General features: G+C 43.3%; 5 protein-coding genes across 5 annotated transcripts; 3 read left to right on the top strand and 2 right to left on the bottom strand.

The window, feature by feature from the left end:
* Positions 1-57: 57 nt before the first annotated feature.
* Positions 58-2,512, bottom strand: LOC108120854 (dihydrolipoyl dehydrogenase, mitochondrial). The gene is made up of 4 exons (XM_017234694.3): positions 2,239-2,512; positions 1,376-1,903; positions 437-1,315; positions 58-374 (listed from the first exon to the last, which is right to left on the bottom strand). The coding sequence occupies exons 1-4, from the start codon at positions 2,278-2,280 to the stop codon at positions 309-311; spliced, it is 1,515 nt and encodes a 504-aa protein (XP_017090183.3). The 5' UTR covers positions 2,281-2,512; the 3' UTR covers positions 58-308.
* A 188-nt stretch (positions 2,513-2,700) lies between these two features.
* MED19 (mediator complex subunit 19) lies at positions 2,701-5,222 on the top strand. Its single transcript, XM_017234386.3, has 3 exons — positions 2,701-3,573; positions 4,004-4,118; positions 4,189-5,222. Exons 1-3 carry the CDS (start codon positions 3,142-3,144, stop codon positions 4,671-4,673), a joined length of 1,032 nt encoding a protein of 343 aa, XP_017089875.2. The 5' UTR covers positions 2,701-3,141; the 3' UTR covers positions 4,674-5,222.
* A 187-nt stretch (positions 5,223-5,409) lies between these two features.
* Positions 5,410-6,961, top strand: LOC108120826 (glycerol-3-phosphate phosphatase). The gene is made up of 2 exons (XM_017234656.3): positions 5,410-5,660; positions 5,912-6,961. Exons 1-2 carry the CDS (start codon positions 5,519-5,521, stop codon positions 6,763-6,765), a joined length of 996 nt encoding a protein of 331 aa, XP_017090145.1. The 5' UTR covers positions 5,410-5,518; the 3' UTR covers positions 6,766-6,961.
* Positions 6,962-7,047: 86 nt separating this feature from the next.
* On the top strand, positions 7,048-9,006 carry LOC108120827 (glycerol-3-phosphate phosphatase). Its single transcript, XM_017234657.3, has 3 exons — positions 7,048-7,244; positions 7,734-8,421; positions 8,481-9,006. Exons 1-3 carry the CDS (start codon positions 7,148-7,150, stop codon positions 8,641-8,643), a joined length of 948 nt encoding a protein of 315 aa, XP_017090146.2. The 5' UTR covers positions 7,048-7,147; the 3' UTR covers positions 8,644-9,006.
* A 237-nt stretch (positions 9,007-9,243) lies between these two features.
* On the bottom strand, positions 9,244-16,626 carry Grd (Glycine receptor). Its single transcript, XM_043212164.2, has 5 exons — positions 15,688-16,626; positions 13,147-13,214; positions 12,763-13,066; positions 10,711-11,076; positions 9,244-10,653 (listed from the first exon to the last, which is right to left on the bottom strand). The coding sequence occupies exons 1-5, from the start codon at positions 16,133-16,135 to the stop codon at positions 9,650-9,652; spliced, it is 2,190 nt and encodes a 729-aa protein (XP_043068099.1). The 5' UTR covers positions 16,136-16,626; the 3' UTR covers positions 9,244-9,649.
* Positions 16,627-20,906: the final 4,280 nt, after the last annotated feature.

A 20,906-nucleotide genomic window follows, 5' to 3' on the forward strand; every position in this document is an offset into this window, starting at 1 on the left:
CCGGCGCCAAATTTAAAATACCAATATTCTTCAAGGGTATAAAGTCATTCTCAGAACTTGAGTTTCAAACTGTATATTTTATTCTATCTTAATACACATATTACATTTCAAATAACGCCTGGCGCTCGTTTCCATTAAATATAGTTTCCACTTTACTGTTTCCAACATTAAGAGCTACAAATATGCGGAGACTTTCGGCTTCGGCTGTCAGATTAATTTTCGAAATTGGGGGTTTTGCAGAATTTAAAAAATGATTTCTAAACGCGGTGCAGATACCTCCAAAGCTGGCAGGGGTGGTGGAGAATTGTTTAGAAGTTGATGGGCTTTCCAAACGCAGCCGCAACGTTGGCTTCACGCAAAGCTTCAGCGCAGGTCTAAAAAATATGAGAATTTTTGAAAACCATTTTTTTTTAAATTATAAGTTCTCTTTTCTTACCGGATGAGCATGGCAGACGCGGGCAATATCCTCAGCAGCAGCTCCGTACTCCATAGCCAGCACGGCCTCGTTGATCAGCTCTCCGGCAGCGGGTCCAATGATGTGGGTGCCCAGAACCTTGTCGGTGGCTGAGTCGGCCAGAACCTTCACGAAACCATCGGTCTCGTTGTTGGTCTTAGCACGGGAGTTGGCCAGGAAGGGGAACTTGCCAACCTTGTAGGCGACACCCTCCTGCTTCAGCTGCTCCTCGGACTTGCCCACCCACGCGACTTCGGGATGCGTATAAACAACGCTGGGCACGCAGTTGTAGTCGATATGGACATGGCCGCCGTTGATGCCCTCAATGGTAATGAGGCCCTCGTCCTCGGCCTTGTGCGCCAACATGGGTCCGTGAATACAGTCGCCAATGGCATAGATGTTGGGCACCACCGTTTGGAAGGTGGCGTTGACGGGAATCCTGCCGCGGTCGTCCTTAACAATACCAACGGCATCCAGGCCCAGACCTTCGGTGTATGGGCGACGACCCACACTGACCAGAAGGGCGTCGCACTGCAGCTCCTCCTTCTCACCGGACTTGGCGTTCTCGACGGCCACGGTGACATTATCGCCGCTGCGAGAAGCTGCCGTCACCTTGGTTCCCAGCTTAAACTTGAGACCCTGCTTGGTGAGAATCTTCTGGAAAGTCTTGGAGACCTCATTGTCGATGCCAACACCACCAATGGTGTCCATGAATTCCACTGCAGTCACCTCGGCGCCCAAACGCGACCACACCGATCCCAGCTCGAGTCCAATAACACCGGCACCGATCACAACCAAGTGCTTAGGAACCTTGGCCAGCTTCAAAGCACCAGTGCTGCTGACAATCACCTCCTCATCGATCTGAACAAGATACCCAAGAAGTTAAAAGACTACGAAGGGCAGAATTCTTTTGCCACTCACATCAATTCCAGGGAAGGGTGTAACCTCAGAACCGGTGGCGATCAGGATGTTCTTGGTTTTAACAGTCTCCGTGGTGCCGTCGGATTTCTTCACCTGGACCTCGTTGGGATTAACGATGCTGCCGAAGCCCGTCAGTTGAGTAACCTTGTTCTTCTTGAAGAGCATGGCAATGCCTCCGGTGAGGGCCTTTACAGCATTCGTCTTCTGACCCATGAGCTTCTCCAGATCGAGCGAGACCTCGCCGCAGTTGATGCCACGACTAGCCAAATCCCCGGAGTGGGCCATGTGGTAGTAGTGTGAGTTGTTCAACAGTGCCTTGGAGGGAATGCAGCCAACGTTGAGGCAGGTGCCACCCAGGGTAGCCTCCTTTTCCACACTGACAGTTTTCATGCCCATCTGGGCGGCCTTGATGGCGGCCACATAGCCACCAGGTCCGGAGCCAATTACCACAATATCAGCCTCGTGTGTGGCGGAGTAGTAGCGGGCATTCAGGGCACCAAGAATGGCGGCATTGGAGCGCAGAGGTGTCTGAAAATACGGTGAGTTAATAGAGTGTCTGGGATTTCGTTGATAAGAGTGATGGTGGGTCATCAAACGGCGTTTATCACGCCAATCGCACGCAACTCGCACAATCTCTGGCCGCGTATCAGCTGATAATTGTACCAATTAGCGACCTTGACGGATGGCCAAACAAATCTCCGGACGCCAGCGATTCACCCACGAGTCATATGAGCTTACGGGACGGATCGGATGCACTTTTACCGTCCGGTTTGTGGCTTTTCGTATCCATTTGGCGACCCCCAGTGAGGTTAGATTGCATAACTTGGGAGGTGAATCGGTAATGGGCTGATTCGGTTTCCTACCTTGGCGACGGACGAAACAACTTGTCGAAGTGTGGACTGCATGGCTGGTGTGGCGGAGTACGGCGCGCTAGGAGGTTACTCGTATTTAACTGAAAACACAACACCAATTTGATGTGTATTTCTGACTGTTTTTCGTGTTGTGGAGCTCGGAACGGTCGCAGGGCTGGCGAATCGCAGCGATAACGGGCATATGATTGGCTCCCAGCGAATCGATAGTATTGGGGTTTTTCCGTTGGCTTTTTTATGCATTTATAATTTTTACAAAAAGTCCTGGAATACAAAAATGAAACAATTTTTAGAATCTATCAAAAAAGCTTGAATTTTCAAATATAGCATATCTTAGTAATTTTACATAAATCGTATATCCAGTATCATAGAAAATTCTTTTAGATGTTTATCTATTTGAAAAAAACAATTTTGAAAATTTGCTCTATAATGTGGCGGTAAATTAGACAAAATATATATTTCAATAATAAAACATAAATATTATAATGCAGCTAATAATCGAAACTGTACAGTGCAACCTTGTGCGGTTTTCACCGCCGGTGGTATTTTCCAGGACATTTTTGGTATTTTTGCAGCGCGTCCGCGTCGCGTTTGGCGCCCAGCCTCAGTTTTTCGCTAGCCTTCGCAATGCGGTCACATTGGTTCGCGGACACAACAAGATGGCGAGACTTGCTCCCCAAATCTGTTAGAAAACGCCACAAAAACCGAGAAAAATTTTGAAATTGGCTAAGAACAGTATCCGGCCGAGTGTAGTGTAGCCGCAGCGCATATTGCAGTGTGTGAGCTAGGGCGGCGCAGCCCTCTAGCGAGTCGCAAGGCGAGACCTTCTTCTGGCCTTGTGGTTGTTGCTGCTGTTGCAGTTGTTGTTTTTGTTGGTTTTGTTGCCTTCGTGCCAAGATGATGAGCAACCTTATGATGGACTCGCCAAAGTCATCGCCCCATGGCGGCGGCCGCTCCCCAGTGGTCGCTCGCCAGGATTCCTCAGGAACGCTCAAGACGACGATATCGCTGGGCAAAACCCCAACGATTATCCACACGGGGCCGTTCTATTCTATGAAAGAGCCACCCGCAAAGGCAGAGCTAACCGGCGACAAGGATCTCATGACCGAGTACGGACTGCACCACACTCTGAGCAAGTTCAAGGAAAAGAAGTTCAAGGAGTCGCTGGCCTCGTTTCTGCAGAACATACCCGGAATCAATGACCTCATCACGCATCCTGTCGAGAACAGCACGCTGCGAAGCGTGATCGAAAAGCCACCGATTGGCGGGAAGGAGTTACTACCCCTTACCCCTGTGCAGTTGGCCGGCTTCCGCCTGCATCCCGGACCGGTGGGTGGTTTATATATGTACTCTCTCTTTAGGGCATACTTTCACCTGATTTGTTAACATGTTATGGAATGGGGTTCGAAATATTGTACACGGTTTCACTTTATTGCCCACTCATTTCTTTCTTTGTGTTGCTTTACGAATGTTTCTAAAATTGCACATGTAAATGGATATGGTTCACAGAACATAATGAATTTTGGCAAAACATTTGTATTATTTGCTTGTAATCATCCCCCCTTTTTATTCTTCCATAAAAAATATATATATATATGTATGTTGATGAATATTAAACATTTTATTTGCATTTAAGAGTTGCACAGAGAATATTAGCTTTGATTATTCAGACCCATTGTAATTATGCATCGGCGAAGACTCACGCGTATATACTAAAAACACATACTATGCATATTTTATCGCTCAAATCTCATTGCAGCTGCCCGAACAGTATCGTACCACATATGTCACACCTGCGAGAAAACACAAAAATAAACACAAAAAGCACAAACACAAAGACGGTGTAACCACGGGACAGGAATCTACGTTACTTGGTGAGTTGGCTACTCAATTTTCTGCCCGCTTCAACTTACGAGAAAGTTTCCTCCCTCCAACCTCTTACAGATTCGGCAGGCCTTGAGACTTATGAGAAGAAGCACAAGAAGCAAAAACGCCACGAGGATGATAAGGAGCGCAAGAAGCGTAAAAAGGAAAAGAAGCGGAAAAAGAAGAACCAAAGTCCTGAGCCAGGGGTAGGTCTGCTGCCTGGCGGCGGTACAGGCTTGGGCGGCGGAGCGGGCGTCATGGGCGCCACCAGTCTCGGATCATTAGGCGGTGGTCCCGGTCCTGGGCTGTCCAGTTTGAGTGCCAGCATGGGTCCTGGAGTGGTTGGTGGCATGAATAGCTTCTCCACGTCTATGCAAATGCAGCAACAGCAGCAGCAGATTCCAATGCAGCAACAGCAGATGTCTAGTGGGGGTCTGCTAGGCTCTGTTTTGGGAACGAGCGGTGGACCGGGTGGGCCTGGTGGTGGCGGTGGAGGTGTGGGTGGTGGCGGAGGCGTGGGAAGCGGGAGTGGCGGAGGCAGCTTGCTTATGTCGCAGTTCTAGGCAGGATCCTTTAGCTAAATAGGCTTGGCTTATTACCTCTCATCAATAGGAGAAGCCCCCCAAAGGGTCAACACAGAAAATATAAAAGAAGCAAAAGGACCTGTGCAGTTCAGTCCTCTAAATGCAATTTTCTCGATAATTCTTCGTGTCTAGTTATTAATTTATGATTATTGTAATTTGTAACATAGTTTATTTTTGTAATTAGCCAACTTTTTCGTTTTTTTACCTTCGCGATAGCTTAATGAGATTTATTTAATGCAAGTTATGGTACAAACAGCACGCAAAACATACATTTTCGCTCTTAATTCCAAACCTAAACCGCACCCCACCATCCAAAAGCCCTAATTTGCAGTCAATTTTTTTCTTATCGACTTTTAATTATTTTGGGGTCAGTATTTCCAATTATTTCTGCAATTGTTTGTTCTTCCAGCAAAGTTTTAAAACAAAAAGGAAAGCTGAGATTCAACAAAAAAAATGCCTGTACTATAAGTAATAAATTAATTTTAGTGAATAGGCGCCTAATACAACAATAAAAAAGTATAAAACTGATTAATGTGTGAATCATTCATAATTATTTCGTTAAAGTGACTTTTTAAAGTTCTTTGTTATTTTCCTCGATTTTGGCAGATTTGAAGTTAGCGCCAAACACCTGTTATCCAACAGAAAGGTATAACAGAGTGTCACTTAACAGTCAAGTAGTTAACAGACTAACTAATTTTTGACAGATGGCTAACAGTGCGCTTACATTACCATCAGCTGTTATAGTTCTCAGGGAAGTACCTAATAGATTCGCCAATTAATAAATTAAAAGTGATGTGTAGAAAATAGTCATATCGTAGCTTTACATGAGATTTACTTTCGGTACCTGCTCCCGACACACAGCCCTAAATATGTACAAGCAGACGTGCACCAATCTCCTGGAATTATCCTCCGCCAAGGTGACCGAGTGGCTGGCCAGCTTCGATTCTGTTATCACGGATTGCGATGGTGAGTGGGTGGAGTAAGGACATTTGCCCTGGAAGTGGGGTTACATAAAGATATGTGTACCTATGTATATCTATAACCATGTGTAGCATCTGCCGAAATACGTCATCTGGCGAATACATTTCTTTGTTGTTGCTTCGCAGCGTAATTCAATGTCAAAGAGTGAAGTGCGTGATAAGTTTGTTGTCGACTTTTGAATGCCCTTTTCATAATAGATAATCAATTAATGATACATATATTCTGTGTTTCCCTAGGTGTCCTGTGGGTCTATGGAAAAGCCATTGATGGCTCCGTGGATGTGATGAACACCTTCAAGGCTACGGGAAAGAATATTTATTTCTGTACCAACAATTCGACAAAGACCAGATCCGAACTCTTGAAGAAGGGCGTCGAGTTGGGATTCAATATTACGGAAAATGGAATCATATCGACGGCCCATGCCACGGCGTCCTACTTGAAGCGCCGAAAGTTCAACAAGCGCGTGTTTGTGATCGGAAGCGAGGGCATCACCCAGGAGCTGGATGCCGTGGGCATCAAGCACACCCAGATTGGACCTGATCCCATGAAAGCTTCGCTAGCGGAATACATGAGCCAGCATTTAAAACTAGAAAACGACATTGGAGCCGTGGTAGTGGGCTTCGACGAACACTTCAGTTTCCCCAAGATGATGAAGGCCGCTTCCTACCTGAATGACCCGGATTGCCTGTTCGTGGCCACCAATACGGACGAGCGTTTCCCCATGCCGAACATGATTGTGCCCGGTAGTGGCAGCTTTGTCCGAGCCATCCAAACATGTGCGGAGAGGGAACCACTCGTGATCGGAAAGCCAAACCCGGCGATTTGCGATGCCTTGATCAAGCAGAATGTAATTGATCCCGCAAGGACTCTGATGATCGGAGATCGGGCCAACACGGACATCCTGTTGGGCTACAATTGTGGATTCCAGACGCTGCTGGTCGGCTCCGGCATCCATCAGCTGTCGGACGTTGAACAATGGAGGCAGAGCAAGAATCCGGAGGACAAGAAACTCATACCTGATGTGTACCTGCCGAAATTGGGTGACCTACTGCCCTCGTTCGCCAACAGCCGATCGGGCACCATTCATTGATCAACCTGGACACACAGTATGCAGCATGGACAAGTGTTTGTTCTTAATGGAGGCTTTACTTTACCCCATACATTTTCCGGAAATAGACAGGACAGCTTCAGAATACCTATCATAAATTTATAGTACAATTTACAATGCCGTATGACATACCAATATTCAAATAAATGCACCACCATTTTGTGGCAGTGTTACAATATTGATGTCGAAATCGATGTACCCATGGCACACGTTTGAACTTTCCCACCAATATTTATTAAATTTTTTTTTGTGGTCTGGGGAGCGAGGGAGATAGCGCAATCATCGTGAATTGAAATCGCCAGCCCGCCCGCCGTTTTAGTCGAGTCGCAAACATTTGCCCGAGCGGAGCGTTTACAGCTGCAAAATGTCCAGAGGCGGCGTTATCACCTTGTCGGATTTGTCCAGGGAGCAGGTGAGCGAGTGGCTCCAAAGCTTCGACACTGTTCTCTGCGACGGCGACGGTGAGTTGAAGCAACGGGCGGCGGGATGGGGGCATGGGGTATGACAGAGATGGAGAGTGCTCACAAATTTATAGCTTTCGCCAGAGTTGTCAGGCCACTTGCAGTGGGGGATACTTACAGTGGATAGTGGCTAAGAGGCTTTGGATAAAGAATATCTTTTCTTATAGTATTGGAGCTTTTTACAACCAAATCAATAAAAGTATTATATTCAAAATAATATAACACAATAATATGGAGAATAATATTTCATGAAGAAAAGTCCAAGCTTGTTGAAGAAAATACTAAATTTCCAAAAATGTCTTTTTATTATTATTATTTTTTAAGTATTTAGTCATTACTTAACCTATTACACAGGTAATGTGTAATGATGATTTTTTCAAGTTATTTTTCTAAAAAAAACCCTCCTTTAAATATGTTTTCCCAAAAAAGAAACAAATCCTTTAAATCCCCCTTAATTTAAGCCGCCATTAAATGTCAATTTACGTTTAGGAACCATTTGGCAAGATGACACGGCCATTGAGGGCGCCGTGGAGGTGGTAAACGCCCTGCAGCAGCGACTGGGCAAGAGGGTCTACTTTATCACCAACAATGGACTGAAGACGCGCCAAGAGCTCTTCGAGCGCTCCCGGCGATTGGGCTTCCAGCTGCCAAGTGAGCAGCACATCATCTCGCCCACCACCGCCATTGTGGACTATCTTGGCCAGCGAACCGAGTTCGACAAAGCCCGACACAAGGTCTATGTGGTGGGTAATGCGGCCATTGCACGGGAATTAAAAGCACACGGAATCGACAGCTACGGAGCCGGCCAACCGGACGAACTCACTCCGGGCGATAAATGGCAGGACTTTGCGGCTCGCGAGTTTGGTAACCCGGAGGCGGTTAAGGACGTGGGCGCCGTTGTTGTTGGCTGGGATGAGTACTTTAGTTACTGCAAGATGGCCCGCGCCTGCAACATCCTCTGCAGCAATCCGGACTCTGCGTTTCTGGTGACCAATCGCGATGCAGTCCATAAGTATCCCAGCTTCTGTATACCCGGCACCGCCGCCTTTGTGTCCGGAATTGAGGCTTGCTCGGAGCGAGAGGCCCTCGAGATGGGGAAGCCAAATCCTTTGGTCCTTGAGTCGCTGATTGAATCCGAAGCACTGCGTCCGGAACGCACACTTATGATTGGCGACTGGTAAGCGGGATTAACACATCCATTCATGGCTCCCTTAATGAGATGTCCTCCTCTTTCAGCCTCAAAATAGATGTCGGCTTCGCCAGAAACTGTGGGATGTTGTCGCTCCTGGTGGGCACTGGTCGTTACAGTAATCTCTCGGCTGTCCTACAGGAAAAAGAAAAGCTTCCACAGCCAGATGTTTATCTGCCCCGACTGGGCGATCTATTGACCCACTTGTGAGCCAGAAACAAGGCCCTTTTGCCCAGAACAACTATCAGTTTGTAATCATTTTTGTAATTCTGACTTTTATTATATGTACTTGGCTTTGTGTCTGTTTTCGCACATAGTTGTAAATATTTTATATCCGCCGGCAAGTAACACTATTCTTTGTGGTAGGGGGTGAAAAATCATGGGGTCTAAAGCCCATCAATAAAATAATAGTAATCTTTAGCTATATTACTTATTATGATTAAAATTAAGTAATAGTTTTAGGCCCAATAATTTTTTAGATTTTCAATTTATTTCATGCACCCCCTACGTTTGTATTTGATCAGGCTTAATAATATAGGCTGGTTGTCTTATTAAAATATTTCGTCAAAACCAGAGACGGCATTTTCCTAAAAAATCTCCTACTTATTGGTGATCCCACGTGAAAAGTTCATTTTTGCAGCAAACTAAATATACTCATCAACTAATTGCAATTGTTTTTGTGCTCTTTAAATTAACATTAACATTTTAAATTACACATAAAAAAGCAACCCATTAACTTATTGGCTAACTGTACAAATTAGAAAGGACACTCCCAGATATATATCTAGTATTAGATTACTAATTATTTAAATTTTCAAAAATTTAATGAACTTTTCTACATTTTTTCAATAGTTCCTGGCTTGGATTTATGAACAAGATATATATCCAGGAGTGCCCGATATAGCAAGTCCTCTGATATGTTAGATTTGAGATCTGTTTTTGATATACTTTAGCAATTTAGCGCGCAAAGAAATCCCATAAAGCGTTATCGTGTTTGGTAGCAAATCAGTAAAAAGAGCATAACTGAATCGGAATCTGAATCGGAAAAGATAAATCCCTTCTCTGCAAATCCTCCAAAATCCTGCACCTTTCCTTGTTGATTTTTGTTTCCTTGATGTTATTCGTTGGCCATCTCTAGCTCTTAGTTGTCTGTTCGCTGCCGGCGATCGCTTACTGGTTTCTTCGAGGACTCTGTCTAAATTGCTAAAAGGTAACATCAGGTGCTCGCGTCCGGCGTATTGGCCAGAATTCGCGAGCTCCGCGACAGGTAGCAATACCAGTAGATCACGTTGATAAGCAGGAACAGCAGTGGGAAGACGATCCTCGAGATGCGGTCTATCTTTGAGACGGAGTTGAACTGCGGTACCCGCTTTCCGGTTTTCCGGGCTTCGATCTCCTCCCGTCGATAGGAGGACATCCGCCGTCGCCCCTTCGGCGGCGGACTGCTCCGTTCTTCCGCCTTGGCTTTTTCAGCCACCTTTGCTGCTGCTTTCGCCGCCGCTGCCTCAGCGGCTGCCGCAGCCTTGGCCGCCGCTTGAGCGGATGTGGATGGACCGTCGTCGTCGATTCTGAACTGCGTCTCCTCGTCGTCCTCGTCCTCGTCTGAGGAGAAGTTTACACGAGGTGGTCGGCTCTTTGGCCGCCAGCCAAAGAAATGGAGCAGCCTCTCCGTCCACGTATCGTGGCGTCGATTCCGGGGTCCGCGAAGTTGGGAGCCCGGAATGCTGAAGCGGCTGCTGGCCGCCGAGTGAGGTATATTTATCGAACACGTGGACAGTGGTATGACCTCGTAGATCTTGTCCTCGGTGCTGCCACGGAGATCCGGCGTAGGACCCTCCGTCTCCGAATCCTTTCCCTGCGGTTCCGGTTCCAGGTTTTCCAGAAAGTAGGCCTCCCCGGACCCGTATTTGGTGAAATAGTGCACCACGGCGAACTGGAGGATCGTGGCGAAGATGAAGGCAAACGAGAGGAACACAAAGAAGTCCAGAGCCGTGGGATAGGACACCTTTGGCAGGTCGGTGCGTGCCTCCAGGCCCAGGAAGGTCATGGTCAGCACCGTGGTAATGCCCAGGGAAACCCGGTCAGAGGTGGCCTCACGATTTAGCCAAAAAGACACCCAGCTAAGAACCACCAGGAGGCAACAGGGTCCATACACCTGGATGAGGAAGTTTCCCATGTGACGCTGAAGGTGAAAGTTTACCAGCAACATGGAGTACTCCACTAGAACAAAAACCAGATTAGAATAAAGAATAGAAAACAAAAACATAAATCACTTACAAGGATGATTGGTCTCCAGGGTGATGGTGCCCCCAATATTGTTACCGGGCACGGCACCACCTGCGGCATCACGTCCAGTGCCAAAGGCTCCTTTGTCCAGCTTGATTCCAGTGCCGCGAATATGCTGATTCTTGGCAGCGGGTCCGGCGAATGTGGTCACAACTTTACTGGTGGGACGCGGTCTTTGGTCGTTGGGGTGATCTGGGTCGTCCGGCATCATGGAGGACGCCTTGTACACAATGTCCGTCAAATTGCCGGCAGGACAATCGACCAAATCGAATTGGGAGAGCTTCATGTCCTCGGCAATGGCCACGGCGGGTCGTTCTTTGTTCCAGCGATAGATGACATCCGACGTGGTGTATCCAACTGTGTCCATTATTTGTTTATTTTTTTTTTTTATTTAGAAGAAAATTCGATTTGTTATTTAGTGAAAATTTCAATTAAGAGGGTGGTACTAGCAGTGGTACTAAGCTTTGGATTATGTAAGGCTTGTTTATGTTTTAGGACTATAAACGTCCCTGAGAGGTACTATTCTCTAAAATACTTTACAGGAGATTATTTTAAGAAATCGACCGTTTTTAAGAAGGTGTCATACTCCTATATTGGTAACCCCCGTAGCACTGTCTTCTCCATCATTTACCAGGTCTAGTAATCCCACTAACGAGTCCCAATCCACTCCCCACGTGTGCTCAGTTTGTTTATTTTGCTGTCGCTACTTCAAAATGCACAAATTGACAAACATTGCGCCATCTGTGGGCTTTAGAATGGATGGGTTTACGTATTTCGCCCACCCCCCCAAATATATTCATAGACCCCCAAAGCCCACTTGCCTCGTTCTTTGCTGTTTGCCAGTCGCTGACTTTGGCAATATTTTCAGCTGCCTCGCATCCCATCAAATGGGAAATTGTCAACATTAAGTGGCAGGCAATAAAAGTGGCAGCCGGAGCCGGGGGGTAATTGAATTTCTGGCTGCATCCAGCTTTATTTACAAAAATCGGAAATAATAATACATTTCGAAGGGAACGAAAGGAGCTGGTTCGATTGCGATAAGCTGCAAAGGAAGTTGGTTGGAAAAGGTCTGAAATCTGAGGTATCAGTAGGCAGTAGTAATCACTCTAGAAATAAAATTTTAGGTTCACAAATAAAATAAAACAAAAAAAAAATGCTAGTATTTTACGTAGCTGCTACACTTATATTAGTCGCAATGGGATGTGATGAAATTCGCAGTCCTGGAACCCATCATTCCACAAATACCCCTGAAAAAGTGAAGTACTGTATAGATTGCCGACAACATTTTAAAGATGAATGTATAATTGGACAATCGGGATACAGTTGCGTAAATCGCCTAAAACCCAGCGGGTACAAGCCACTACACCGACTTCGGGATGCACCAATAAAAACGACCAACTTGAGTGTTTGCGTACCAGACGAAATAACCATAAGTGGTATGTTTTATAAATGAATAATATTATTAATATATTCTAAAGTATTGAATTAACAGATATGGAATTTAAAATATGCTGTGTATGGTCACCATTATTGGGCTGCCAGCCTTTAGTTGAAACGCGTATACCGATTAGATGTCAAACTTGCATTGAAGCGGAGAAGATCTATAAGGATTTAAATGGGTGTCCTTGCATGAAACGAATTAAATTTATCCATCCAGAGAATGGAATCGGAAAACTAGATAGTACCATTGTTCCATTTTTAGTAATATTTTACATTTTAAATGCCCTATGATATAAAAATTATGTACTCATGTTTCCAGCAAACAATTAATAAATAATTTTAAAATAAAAGTATTGGTTTTTTTCCAGCCTGCATTACGATGCCATTCAGAGATCCTTGCCTTTGTCCTCGGAGGAAAATAAGTGGCTAACAAGGCAACGGACAATGGCAGATGGAAATCACATCAAAGCCCTATGATGAGCAGCAATTATGCATAATTATGCCAAAGCACAATGCAATGCCGCGTTCCACATCCCACATACGACACGACACTTGCCACTATACTACATATAGACAATACATAGATATGTATTCTGTACTCACATGAACCAAATTTCAGGGGACACTTTTGTATGTCCATGGGAAAATCGGCCAGATTCATTGGGCAACCGGCTTTTATTGTCAGACGGCTGGAGTAGAGCACCCGTCCATTCTGATAGATCCGCACAAACTTATTTGGCGTGGTAATCGTGTGTAAATAGCTCTGCTTGCCATTGTAAAAGTACGTATCCGGCTTCCATATCCTTCCCAGCATCGAGATGCTCAGTGCCAGCGTATCCTGGGCGCCCTCGAACGCGAGACGTTTATCCACCCAGGATTGTCGAAAGTAACAGTCCATCGAGTAGGTCTGCAAAGGACAAGAAGGAGGAGGTGACAGAGATTTTGGCTCACAATAAATTGAATTGAAAGTGGTGGAGAGATACTTACCATATCCATTTCGGATATTGGTCCCATGCTACGAACCATTATATCGACTTCCACTGTGGCGGGTGGTCCTTAAAATATAATTCAAAGCCAATTAAGTCAATGATTTAGAAAAGTCGGTCACTAGAAGTCACTACGAAAGCCCTGCCAAGTTATGAACAAAATGATATCTTTTGGGTTGAAGGCCAGGCTACCCAACTTTATAATCCTAGTACTCTAAACGTATCGGTTTTTGTTCAACTATGAATATTCATATGCCAGTCGCAGGCACTAAATGAAAATGTTAAATGCTCCTCTGTGTGAACAATGACACTTAAGCCGCTTGGCAGACGCTCCCAAACCGCCGGAATCTAAAAGCCATCCTCCCCATCCCCCCTATATCTAGCTTTTCTGCACTAATATGCAATTTTTCAGGCCCTAGAGCCCCGCCTACCTACTCGAACACCCCCTGGGTGCCAGGGAATTTTTTTGTATTTTGCCTATGCGAACAGTTTTTAATGACTTTGCTGCTGAGCTCGCTTGGCAAACATGCGTCGCGTTCGCAGGATGCGGATGCGCATCACCACGTATCCTTTGAATCCTCTCCAGCCGGGTAACCGGATGACGATGGAGGATAGCGGATGGGGGAGTAACGCGCCCATTCTTAATGAAGTGTTAAAAACAATGTAATTTGGTCTTAAGCCCTAGGACGAATATATGTATTATATATCTCACCACAGTAACCAAAATCGCGTTAAGTCTTCATCTCCTTCGCCATCCAATAAGTGAGTAAATGGCATTTTAAATGCCAAAAATATTTAAATTTTTATTGGTTCAACCAATCTGAGAGTGCCACGAAATCGCATTGCCCACGCATTGCCAGTTCACCTTGATGTTTAAATGTTGTAGGTAAATATTTGTTGGCAATCACCACGTGAGGGCCATCATCGCCTTGGAGTCGTCTGTGAGTGATTTGTCTCCTGACAGCAATTTCCGCTTCACTTAATACTTCCCTTTGGCGGAAAATCTGCGAGCCTCTGATTACATCCCCTCCAAAAACGAGGCTTTCCATAAATGGCTCTTAACCATGTCTATATTTTCCACAATTCGCACCCGATTTTACAGCGAAATGATTTGTAAATGAATTATTCACAAATCTGCAACAAAACCTAGGAACAAAATATTTTTCAGATTTTTTCCAAAACTTTCTAGGGGGTCCCCTTCAAAATCCCTAAAAATGCAGAAAACCCCAATATGGCCCACGGAGATGGCCATAACATTTTCGAAATTGATCCGTCTCTTATGCGGAATACCTTAAATGATTTTTAGATGGATTCTTCACAAATCTGCATCAAAAACCTGGCAACAAAATATTTTTCAGATTTTTTCCAAACTTTTCTATGGGGTCCCCTTCAAAATCGTTAAAAATGCAGAAAAACCGAATATGGCCCACAGAGATGGCCATATCTTTTTCGATATTGATCCGATTCCTAAGCGGAATACCTTAAATGATTTGAAGATGGATTCTTCACAAATCTGCATCAAAACCTGGCAACAAAATATTTTTCAGATTTTTTCCAAACTTTTCTATGGGGTCCCCTTCAAAATCCCTAAAAATGCAGAAAAACCGAATATGGCCCACAGAGATGGCCATATCTTTTTCGATATTGATCCGATTCCTAAGCGGAATACCTTAAATGATTTGTGGATGGATTCTTCACAAATCTGCATCAAAACCTGGGAACAAAATATTTTTCAGATTTTTTCCAAACTTTTCTATGGGGTCCCCTTCAAAATCCTTAAAAATGCAGAAAACCCCAATATGGCCCACAGAGATGGCCATAACTTTTTCGATATTGATCCGATTCTTATGCGGAATACCTTAAATGATTTGTAGATGGATTCTCCACAAATCTGCATCAAAACCTGGGAACAAAATATTTTTCAGATTTTTTCCAAACTTTTCTATGGGGTCCCCTTCAAAATCCTTAAAAATGCAGAAAACCCCAATATGGCCCACAGAGATGGCCATAACTTTTTCGATATTGATCCTATTCTTATGCGGAATACCTTAAATGATTTGTAGATGGATTCTTCACAAATCTGCATCAAAACCTGGGAACAAAATATTTTTCAGATTTTTTCCAAACTTTTCTATGGGGTCCGCTTCAAAATCCTTAAAAATGCAGAAAACCCCAATATGGCCCACAGAGATGGCCATAACTTTTTCGATATTGATCCGATTCTTATGCGGAATACCTTAAATGATTTTTAGATGGATTCTTCACAAATCTGCATCAAAAACCTGGCAACAAAATATTTTTCAGATTTTTTCCAAAACTTTCTTGGGGGTCCCCTTCAAAATCCTTAAAAATGCAGAAAAACCCAATATGGCCCACAGAGATGGCCTTAAAGAATCCTTAAAAGTGCAGAAAGCGCCAATATGGCCCACAGAGGCGCATATATTCATTCAATGCGTACGCGGAATGCCTCACTCGATGGGTATATTAGTTTTGTATTAAGCTACATAAATTTTTTGTGCATAAATAAAATAAAGATACTTACCACCGAATCCTGGCCGTACGCTATTATCATAACCACGCAACAAATTATCCAGCAATTCGGATATATTTGCGTGGTTGTTGTTCTGTGAGAGCCTGGAGGACGATGAGGTGTGCGACAGGGAGTCTATCTCGTCCAGGCGATAGGCATCGCCACGCCCCTTAATGCTGCTGGCCATCACCCATCCGGATCCGGATCCGGAACCCTGCCCTGGTCTGATGGACAAGTGCCAGGCATTTGTGTAAATGCAGAGCATTAAAACGCAGGAGCTAATCAAAAGTTTAAATATGCGCAAGTTTAAGCGTTGTCCTCGGTGCCAGGATTGTGGCCAGCTGCTCCTTTGGCTATCGCCCCCTTCGACCCTCTCCATCCACTGGTCGATGGGGTCAGTTGATGCATCGCCGGAGCCGGATACAACTGTTGTTGATGCTGATGTTGTTGTTGTGCACATATTGTTCGGTTTTGTTTGTTGTTTGTTTGCTGGGAACTATTGTTTAGTCGTCTGATGGCCAAGTCTTTTGCTCCTGTTGTTGCTGGTCTAATCTGCACATCCGTTTGTCCAACATTTGTCGCTCCAACTGGCTCCTGGCTCCCATTTTCATTTTCATTCTCATTTTCATTGCCATACCCATTCCCATACCCAAGTCCACGCCCATACCCATTCGAATTGCCATTTCTAGAGCCATTTCTGCTGCTGACAGTGCTCCTCTTGGCCTTATCCTGGGCTGTGGCTATGGCTGTGTCTCTGTGTTTGTTTGCCTTTGCTAGTCGTATTTATTTTCATTTATGCACCGGAAGTTGCACTCGTATCCACGACAGCAGTCGTCTTCTTAATTTCTGAGATTCCTCTTTCTGGCAGGCATTAGTTCCGTTTGTCTTGGCCTTTCTGTTTGCCTGGCCGTTGAGTTTCTTTGGATTCTTTTAATTGCTAGAACTAGCTGCTTTGGCAGTTGGCAGTTTTTGATTGGCCAATTAGCCACTGGCATTATTCAGTTATGAGTTATATGTTTTGAGCTATTAAGATTGCAGAGAATTTATTTAATTTCACTTAAAATCACAATTTATCTCGAATAATTCGTTCAGAAACTAGGCGTATACGTAATATTCGCTTACCAATGTAAAATTTACTTCCAAACTAATAGTAATTATTAGTTATTTGCTTGAATATTTTTTAATTTGTCTATTTTCACTCAATTGCACTAATTTTTATAAAATTACAGATATCAGATTATAATACGAAACACATGGCGTATACGTTATATTATTAATTTTTCACAATCATGGTTTGTTGATATTTTTTTTAACCAATTTTTAATCAGATGTTAGAGTGGTTTTCACTTGGCGTATATGTAATTTTTCCCTTTTGAGCTAAAGATTATTTTCAAAATAGAGGAAAACCAAACATTATTTTATTTTTTAATATTATTAAATTTTTTACGACGTGTTTGATCTTTTAAGCATGTTTTATATTATGGTAACTAGATTATTTTGAAGATTTTAGTTCGGAGTTTTAATTTTTTACATGTTTTACTTAAATACTTTAAACCAAGTCACTTTAAATTACACATTTAACGACTTTTTTCCACCTTTTCCTACAACCACACGGCGTATACGTAATCTTAACCACGGCAAAGATTAATGAGCCACTACTCTTTGCGAAAAAAACAAAAGACAGGAGCTTTAAAAGTGCGGTAACTTCATAACTTGGTTGAGTATTAATCTTGGCTGAACTTTGGCTTAATGATGGCAAATTATGAAGTGCAAATATGTATGCCGGGGAATCGGAATCCGATGCAGCTCTCGGGCCAAGCGATTCTTTAATGAAAAACGATGCTGAAAAGCTAAAGGCTTTGAGTGAATAATGCACCTAACGCCTGGACACCTAGCCAGCCTTGGGCAAGACAACATCTCATTATGTGAAAAAAAAAAACCCAAGAAAAAAAAATCGGGTGACCCCATAACTTAATTATATCTCACCCACTAACCTAATTTTATGCATGGCCAATGCCGGCATCCTGGCCAGCATGCCAGCCGGGCCATAACCACATCCGGATCGGCATCCGGATGCGATAACGGTTTTCGATACTTTCAAGTGGGCCCACAGCTCCTTGACTATTGCCTTCAAGTCGGCCGTCTGATATCGTTGGTGGAGCATCTCGTGCAACCAGCTGGTGGCAGCTGCAGCGTCAGCCTCGACGTCAATGCCTACTTGCCACTTGATTAGGCCTTAGTTGTCTTAGTTTGGTTTAGCTGGCCCTAGCTGGCTTAGCTAATTATGGCCTGGTTTGCTTCTCAGACTGTTTTCAAGGAAATTCGCATTATTTTAAGTCGATTTCATACGAACAAAAACCTGGAGACTCTAGTAGTTTAAATCAATAAATTATTTATAACTAAATACGAATATTATCCCTTAAAATTGTCTAATAAATCATTGATCTTTTTTTCATGAAATATCCACAAGTCTCTGATTTTCAATCCCATAGCCCTTGGCTTATAAATTCTGGTTTAGCCTCTGCCTTTTCCTTAACCGCCTTTTGTTAACTGCTGCGAACGGGTTAAATTAAACTGTGGGAATCCCCACATACACACGCTATCCTTCACACCCACAACAACACACACCCACACACCCACACACTCTTGCCTTTCTCGTAGGTTTTGCCAAAGGACATCTTGAGCACGTTCAACGCATTTTCTCATCAACGTCGAAATTGCACTCAATTTTTGAAGGCTGCTGAATGTCCTGTCTCCTTTCAGCTGCCTCTTTCCGGCTAAGGAATATTTATTTTTGTTTTTTTTTCGTCCTTTTTTTGGTGGTACTATTATACATTGTTAGGATGCAAGCAAGGCGTTGAGGTTACATCACGCAATTTGCCATGATTGATTGTCATTTGATGAAAGTTTATATTTTTATAATTTTTCAAAGGTATCTTAATAATTCAAGGTGTGTTCTTAAGGTAGCTTTGTATAAATTTGACTATAAATTTTTATTAAAGTATGTAGAATCTACACCATTGCCAACATTTAAGAGAAGAGTACATATACCCATACCAACAGTCAAAAAGCGTCTCATATTTTGTTGATGTGCCAAACATCTGGTGTCTATTGGTGCATTATGGGATTTTCTTTCCATATTTTGAAACCCAGCATAAGAAATTTGCAGCAGGTGGTTTATATAGTAAATCGGAAGCAACTGCTGGCATTATTATATACCATTTTCTTGCTACTCCTTTTCCCAAATAACTGATGCGTCTCAACGATGCATATAAAATAGAGTCATTCTTTCAAGTCCATTCCATTTTGGCCGCAAGTTTTCTAGTTAACCTAAGTAGACTTAAAATCGCAATTTAATTAAATGCAAAGTCAAAAATTTTCGGTTCCGCATCTGCGGTCAGTTCATGGCCCCGGGCCAATGCAATTGTTCTAATTATTTTACTGCTGAGCGACAGGCACGTGCCTTCGTCCCAGTCTCCGGAATTCTGGCTCCCTTCTAGCCCCTGGCTTCACAGATCCCTAACGGACTCACGTTCGGCGGAAATGTTTACCGAACGGAGCTCTGGCGAGGATTAGGGAAGCGTGAAATGCAACTGAATCACTCTCTTCCCCGGCATTATAATGCACAAATGTTTGCACTTGTCTCTGCTAAGTGGGTTCCCTTGTTCAGTTTACAGATATCGAGGAAATGGGAGCTTTAAATCTATAATGATATTCTTGTAGAGGCATTTTTGTTTTTAGAGGTAATTTGTAATTAACTTATGATTCTTGACCTTAATAAAAAGATATTTTTGATTCTCTAAGATTTCCTGGAAGTCAAACAATGACTACCCCTAATCTAAAAAGTCTATATTGGTTTTTAGTCATGTTTAATTTTCAAACATTCCATTTGGAATGTTGGGCCAGTTGTAGGCCCAACAAGGGCAGTTCTCGAGGTAAACAAAAACATTTCAACTTACTTGCAAATTTAATGAACACAAATGCAGTGGGCTTAGTGGGTAGACCTCTACTACAACTACTGGTAACGAGACCATGTACAAAAAAAAAAAAAACACAAAAATGATGGAAAATGGAAAGCCAAACGCAGCAGCAAAAGCAGTATTACCCCCGGCACTTTGTCCTCAGCAACCCCTCGGTTGAAATAATGACACACAGAAGACGCATCCGGAGGACGCTTAACTAAACTGGGTATGAGGACTGTAAAGGGGTGGCCCTGCCTCAACAGACGTGCCACAATCTTGACTTGTGGGTCAACCGACAAATCCCCAAACCAATTCAATAAGAGCAATAGAACGGCAATGGAAGGAAACGTTAGGCGGCTATATAGACAGGCTACCAAACGACCAACCAAAAAGAATCTACCCAAATTCAATTAATTTAAATGCAAGAATTTATTTACTTTTTTCGGGGTGAGCTTGTACCATATAGTATACTATGTATATAGGATCACTTTACAATGTAAATCTCGAGAGTGCGATGTCCATGTTGTTGCTGCATTTGCTGCTTTTGGGTGCCTTTGCATTTTTCTATTCGAGAGATGTTTTGTAACCTGAAGCGGCGCCAACGAACAAAATCTGAATCTCAAAACAAAAAACAGCAGAAAAAAAAGATGCAGAAAAAACTGAATGAAAAGCTGAGGACCTTTGAAAGGCACGAAAGCAGAAAACTTGCCTGAAAAAAATTGCTGAGACGCGTTAAGCTGCTTTTTCTACTTTCGGCCTCTAAAACTATGCGATAATGAATCTGGACAAATAATTTCTTGGTCAAGTTAGAGCCTTTCAAACCATACATTAGCATAAATGGGATCAAATTTTTTAATTATTTTTATACTTTCATAAAAAAGGGAATTTTATAAACTGTATTTAGAGGGCCTGGAGACACTGATTTTCAATCAGTTATTTAAATATTACAATTTTTTTTCAATCACTGGTTGACCAGTATCCTCTGGTGAATTATTTTTTGCACTCGTCCTGCGTCCTGCGGCAATTTGGTTTTCATGGAAAATTTATGATTCTCTAATGCCCGTTTAAATCAGCGATAATTGCATTTTATTTGCACTTAATATAGCGCTATGATGTTGTAGTTGTAATTGTTGGAAATGTCATATTTTGTCAGATTTGTGGTTTTTATTCTGGCCCGTTTTATTGGCCCATTGCAGCTGACCACATTTCAATTGATTTTCACTTTTTTTTTTTCGCCAGCGATTTTTAGCGAAAGTTTATTTATCTTAT

The sequence above is a fragment of the Drosophila bipectinata genome, chromosome 3L (genome assembly GCF_030179905.1).
Source record: "Drosophila bipectinata strain 14024-0381.07 chromosome 3L, DbipHiC1v2, whole genome shotgun sequence".
NCBI classification, from domain to species: domain Eukaryota; kingdom Metazoa; phylum Arthropoda; class Insecta; order Diptera; family Drosophilidae; genus Drosophila; species Drosophila bipectinata.

What these genes read in the sequence shown, in the direction of transcription:
- LOC108120826 (XM_017234656.3), top strand. Translation starts at nt 5,519, where the DNA reads ATGAGATTTACTTTCGGTACCTGCTCCCGACACACAGCCCTAAATATG. An exon ending in TGTTATCACGGATTGCGATG is followed by an intron (nt 5,661 to 5,911) that starts GTGAGTGGGTGG and finishes GTGTTTCCCTAG; the next exon opens with GTGTCCTGTGGGTCTATGGA.
- LOC108120827 (XM_017234657.3), top strand. Translation starts at nt 7,148, where the DNA reads ATGTCCAGAGGCGGCGTTATCACCTTGTCGGATTTGTCCAGGGAGCAG. An exon ending in TGTTCTCTGCGACGGCGACG is followed by an intron (nt 7,245 to 7,733) that starts GTGAGTTGAAGC and finishes ATTTACGTTTAG; the next exon opens with GAACCATTTGGCAAGATGAC. An exon ending in ACACTTATGATTGGCGACTG is followed by an intron (nt 8,422 to 8,480) that starts GTAAGCGGGATT and finishes CTCCTCTTTCAG; the next exon opens with CCTCAAAATAGATGTCGGCT.
- Grd (XM_043212164.2), bottom strand. Translation starts at nt 16,135, where the DNA reads ATGTGCACAACAACAACATCAGCATCAACAACAGTTGTATCCGGCTCC. An exon ending in CGTACGGCCAGGATTCGGTG is followed by an intron (nt 13,215 to 15,687) that starts GTAAGTATCTTT and finishes TTATATTTTAAG; the next exon opens with GACCACCCGCCACAGTGGAA. An exon ending in CAATATCCGAAATGGATATG is followed by an intron (nt 13,067 to 13,146) that starts GTAAGTATCTCT and finishes TGTCCTTTGCAG; the next exon opens with ACCTACTCGATGGACTGTTA.
- LOC108120854 (XM_017234694.3), bottom strand. Translation starts at nt 2,280, where the DNA reads ATGCAGTCCACACTTCGACAAGTTGTTTCGTCCGTCGCCAAG. An exon ending in TTGTTTCGTCCGTCGCCAAG is followed by an intron (nt 1,904 to 2,238) that starts GTAGGAAACCGA and finishes CCGTATTTTCAG; the next exon opens with ACACCTCTGCGCTCCAATGC. An exon ending in CACCCTTCCCTGGAATTGAT is followed by an intron (nt 1,316 to 1,375) that starts GTGAGTGGCAAA and finishes TATCTTGTTCAG; the next exon opens with ATCGATGAGGAGGTGATTGT.
- MED19 (XM_017234386.3), top strand. Translation starts at nt 3,142, where the DNA reads ATGATGAGCAACCTTATGATGGACTCGCCAAAGTCATCGCCCCATGGC. An exon ending in TCCGCCTGCATCCCGGACCG is followed by an intron (nt 3,574 to 4,003) that starts GTGGGTGGTTTA and finishes ATCTCATTGCAG; the next exon opens with CTGCCCGAACAGTATCGTAC. An exon ending in ACAGGAATCTACGTTACTTG is followed by an intron (nt 4,119 to 4,188) that starts GTGAGTTGGCTA and finishes AACCTCTTACAG; the next exon opens with ATTCGGCAGGCCTTGAGACT.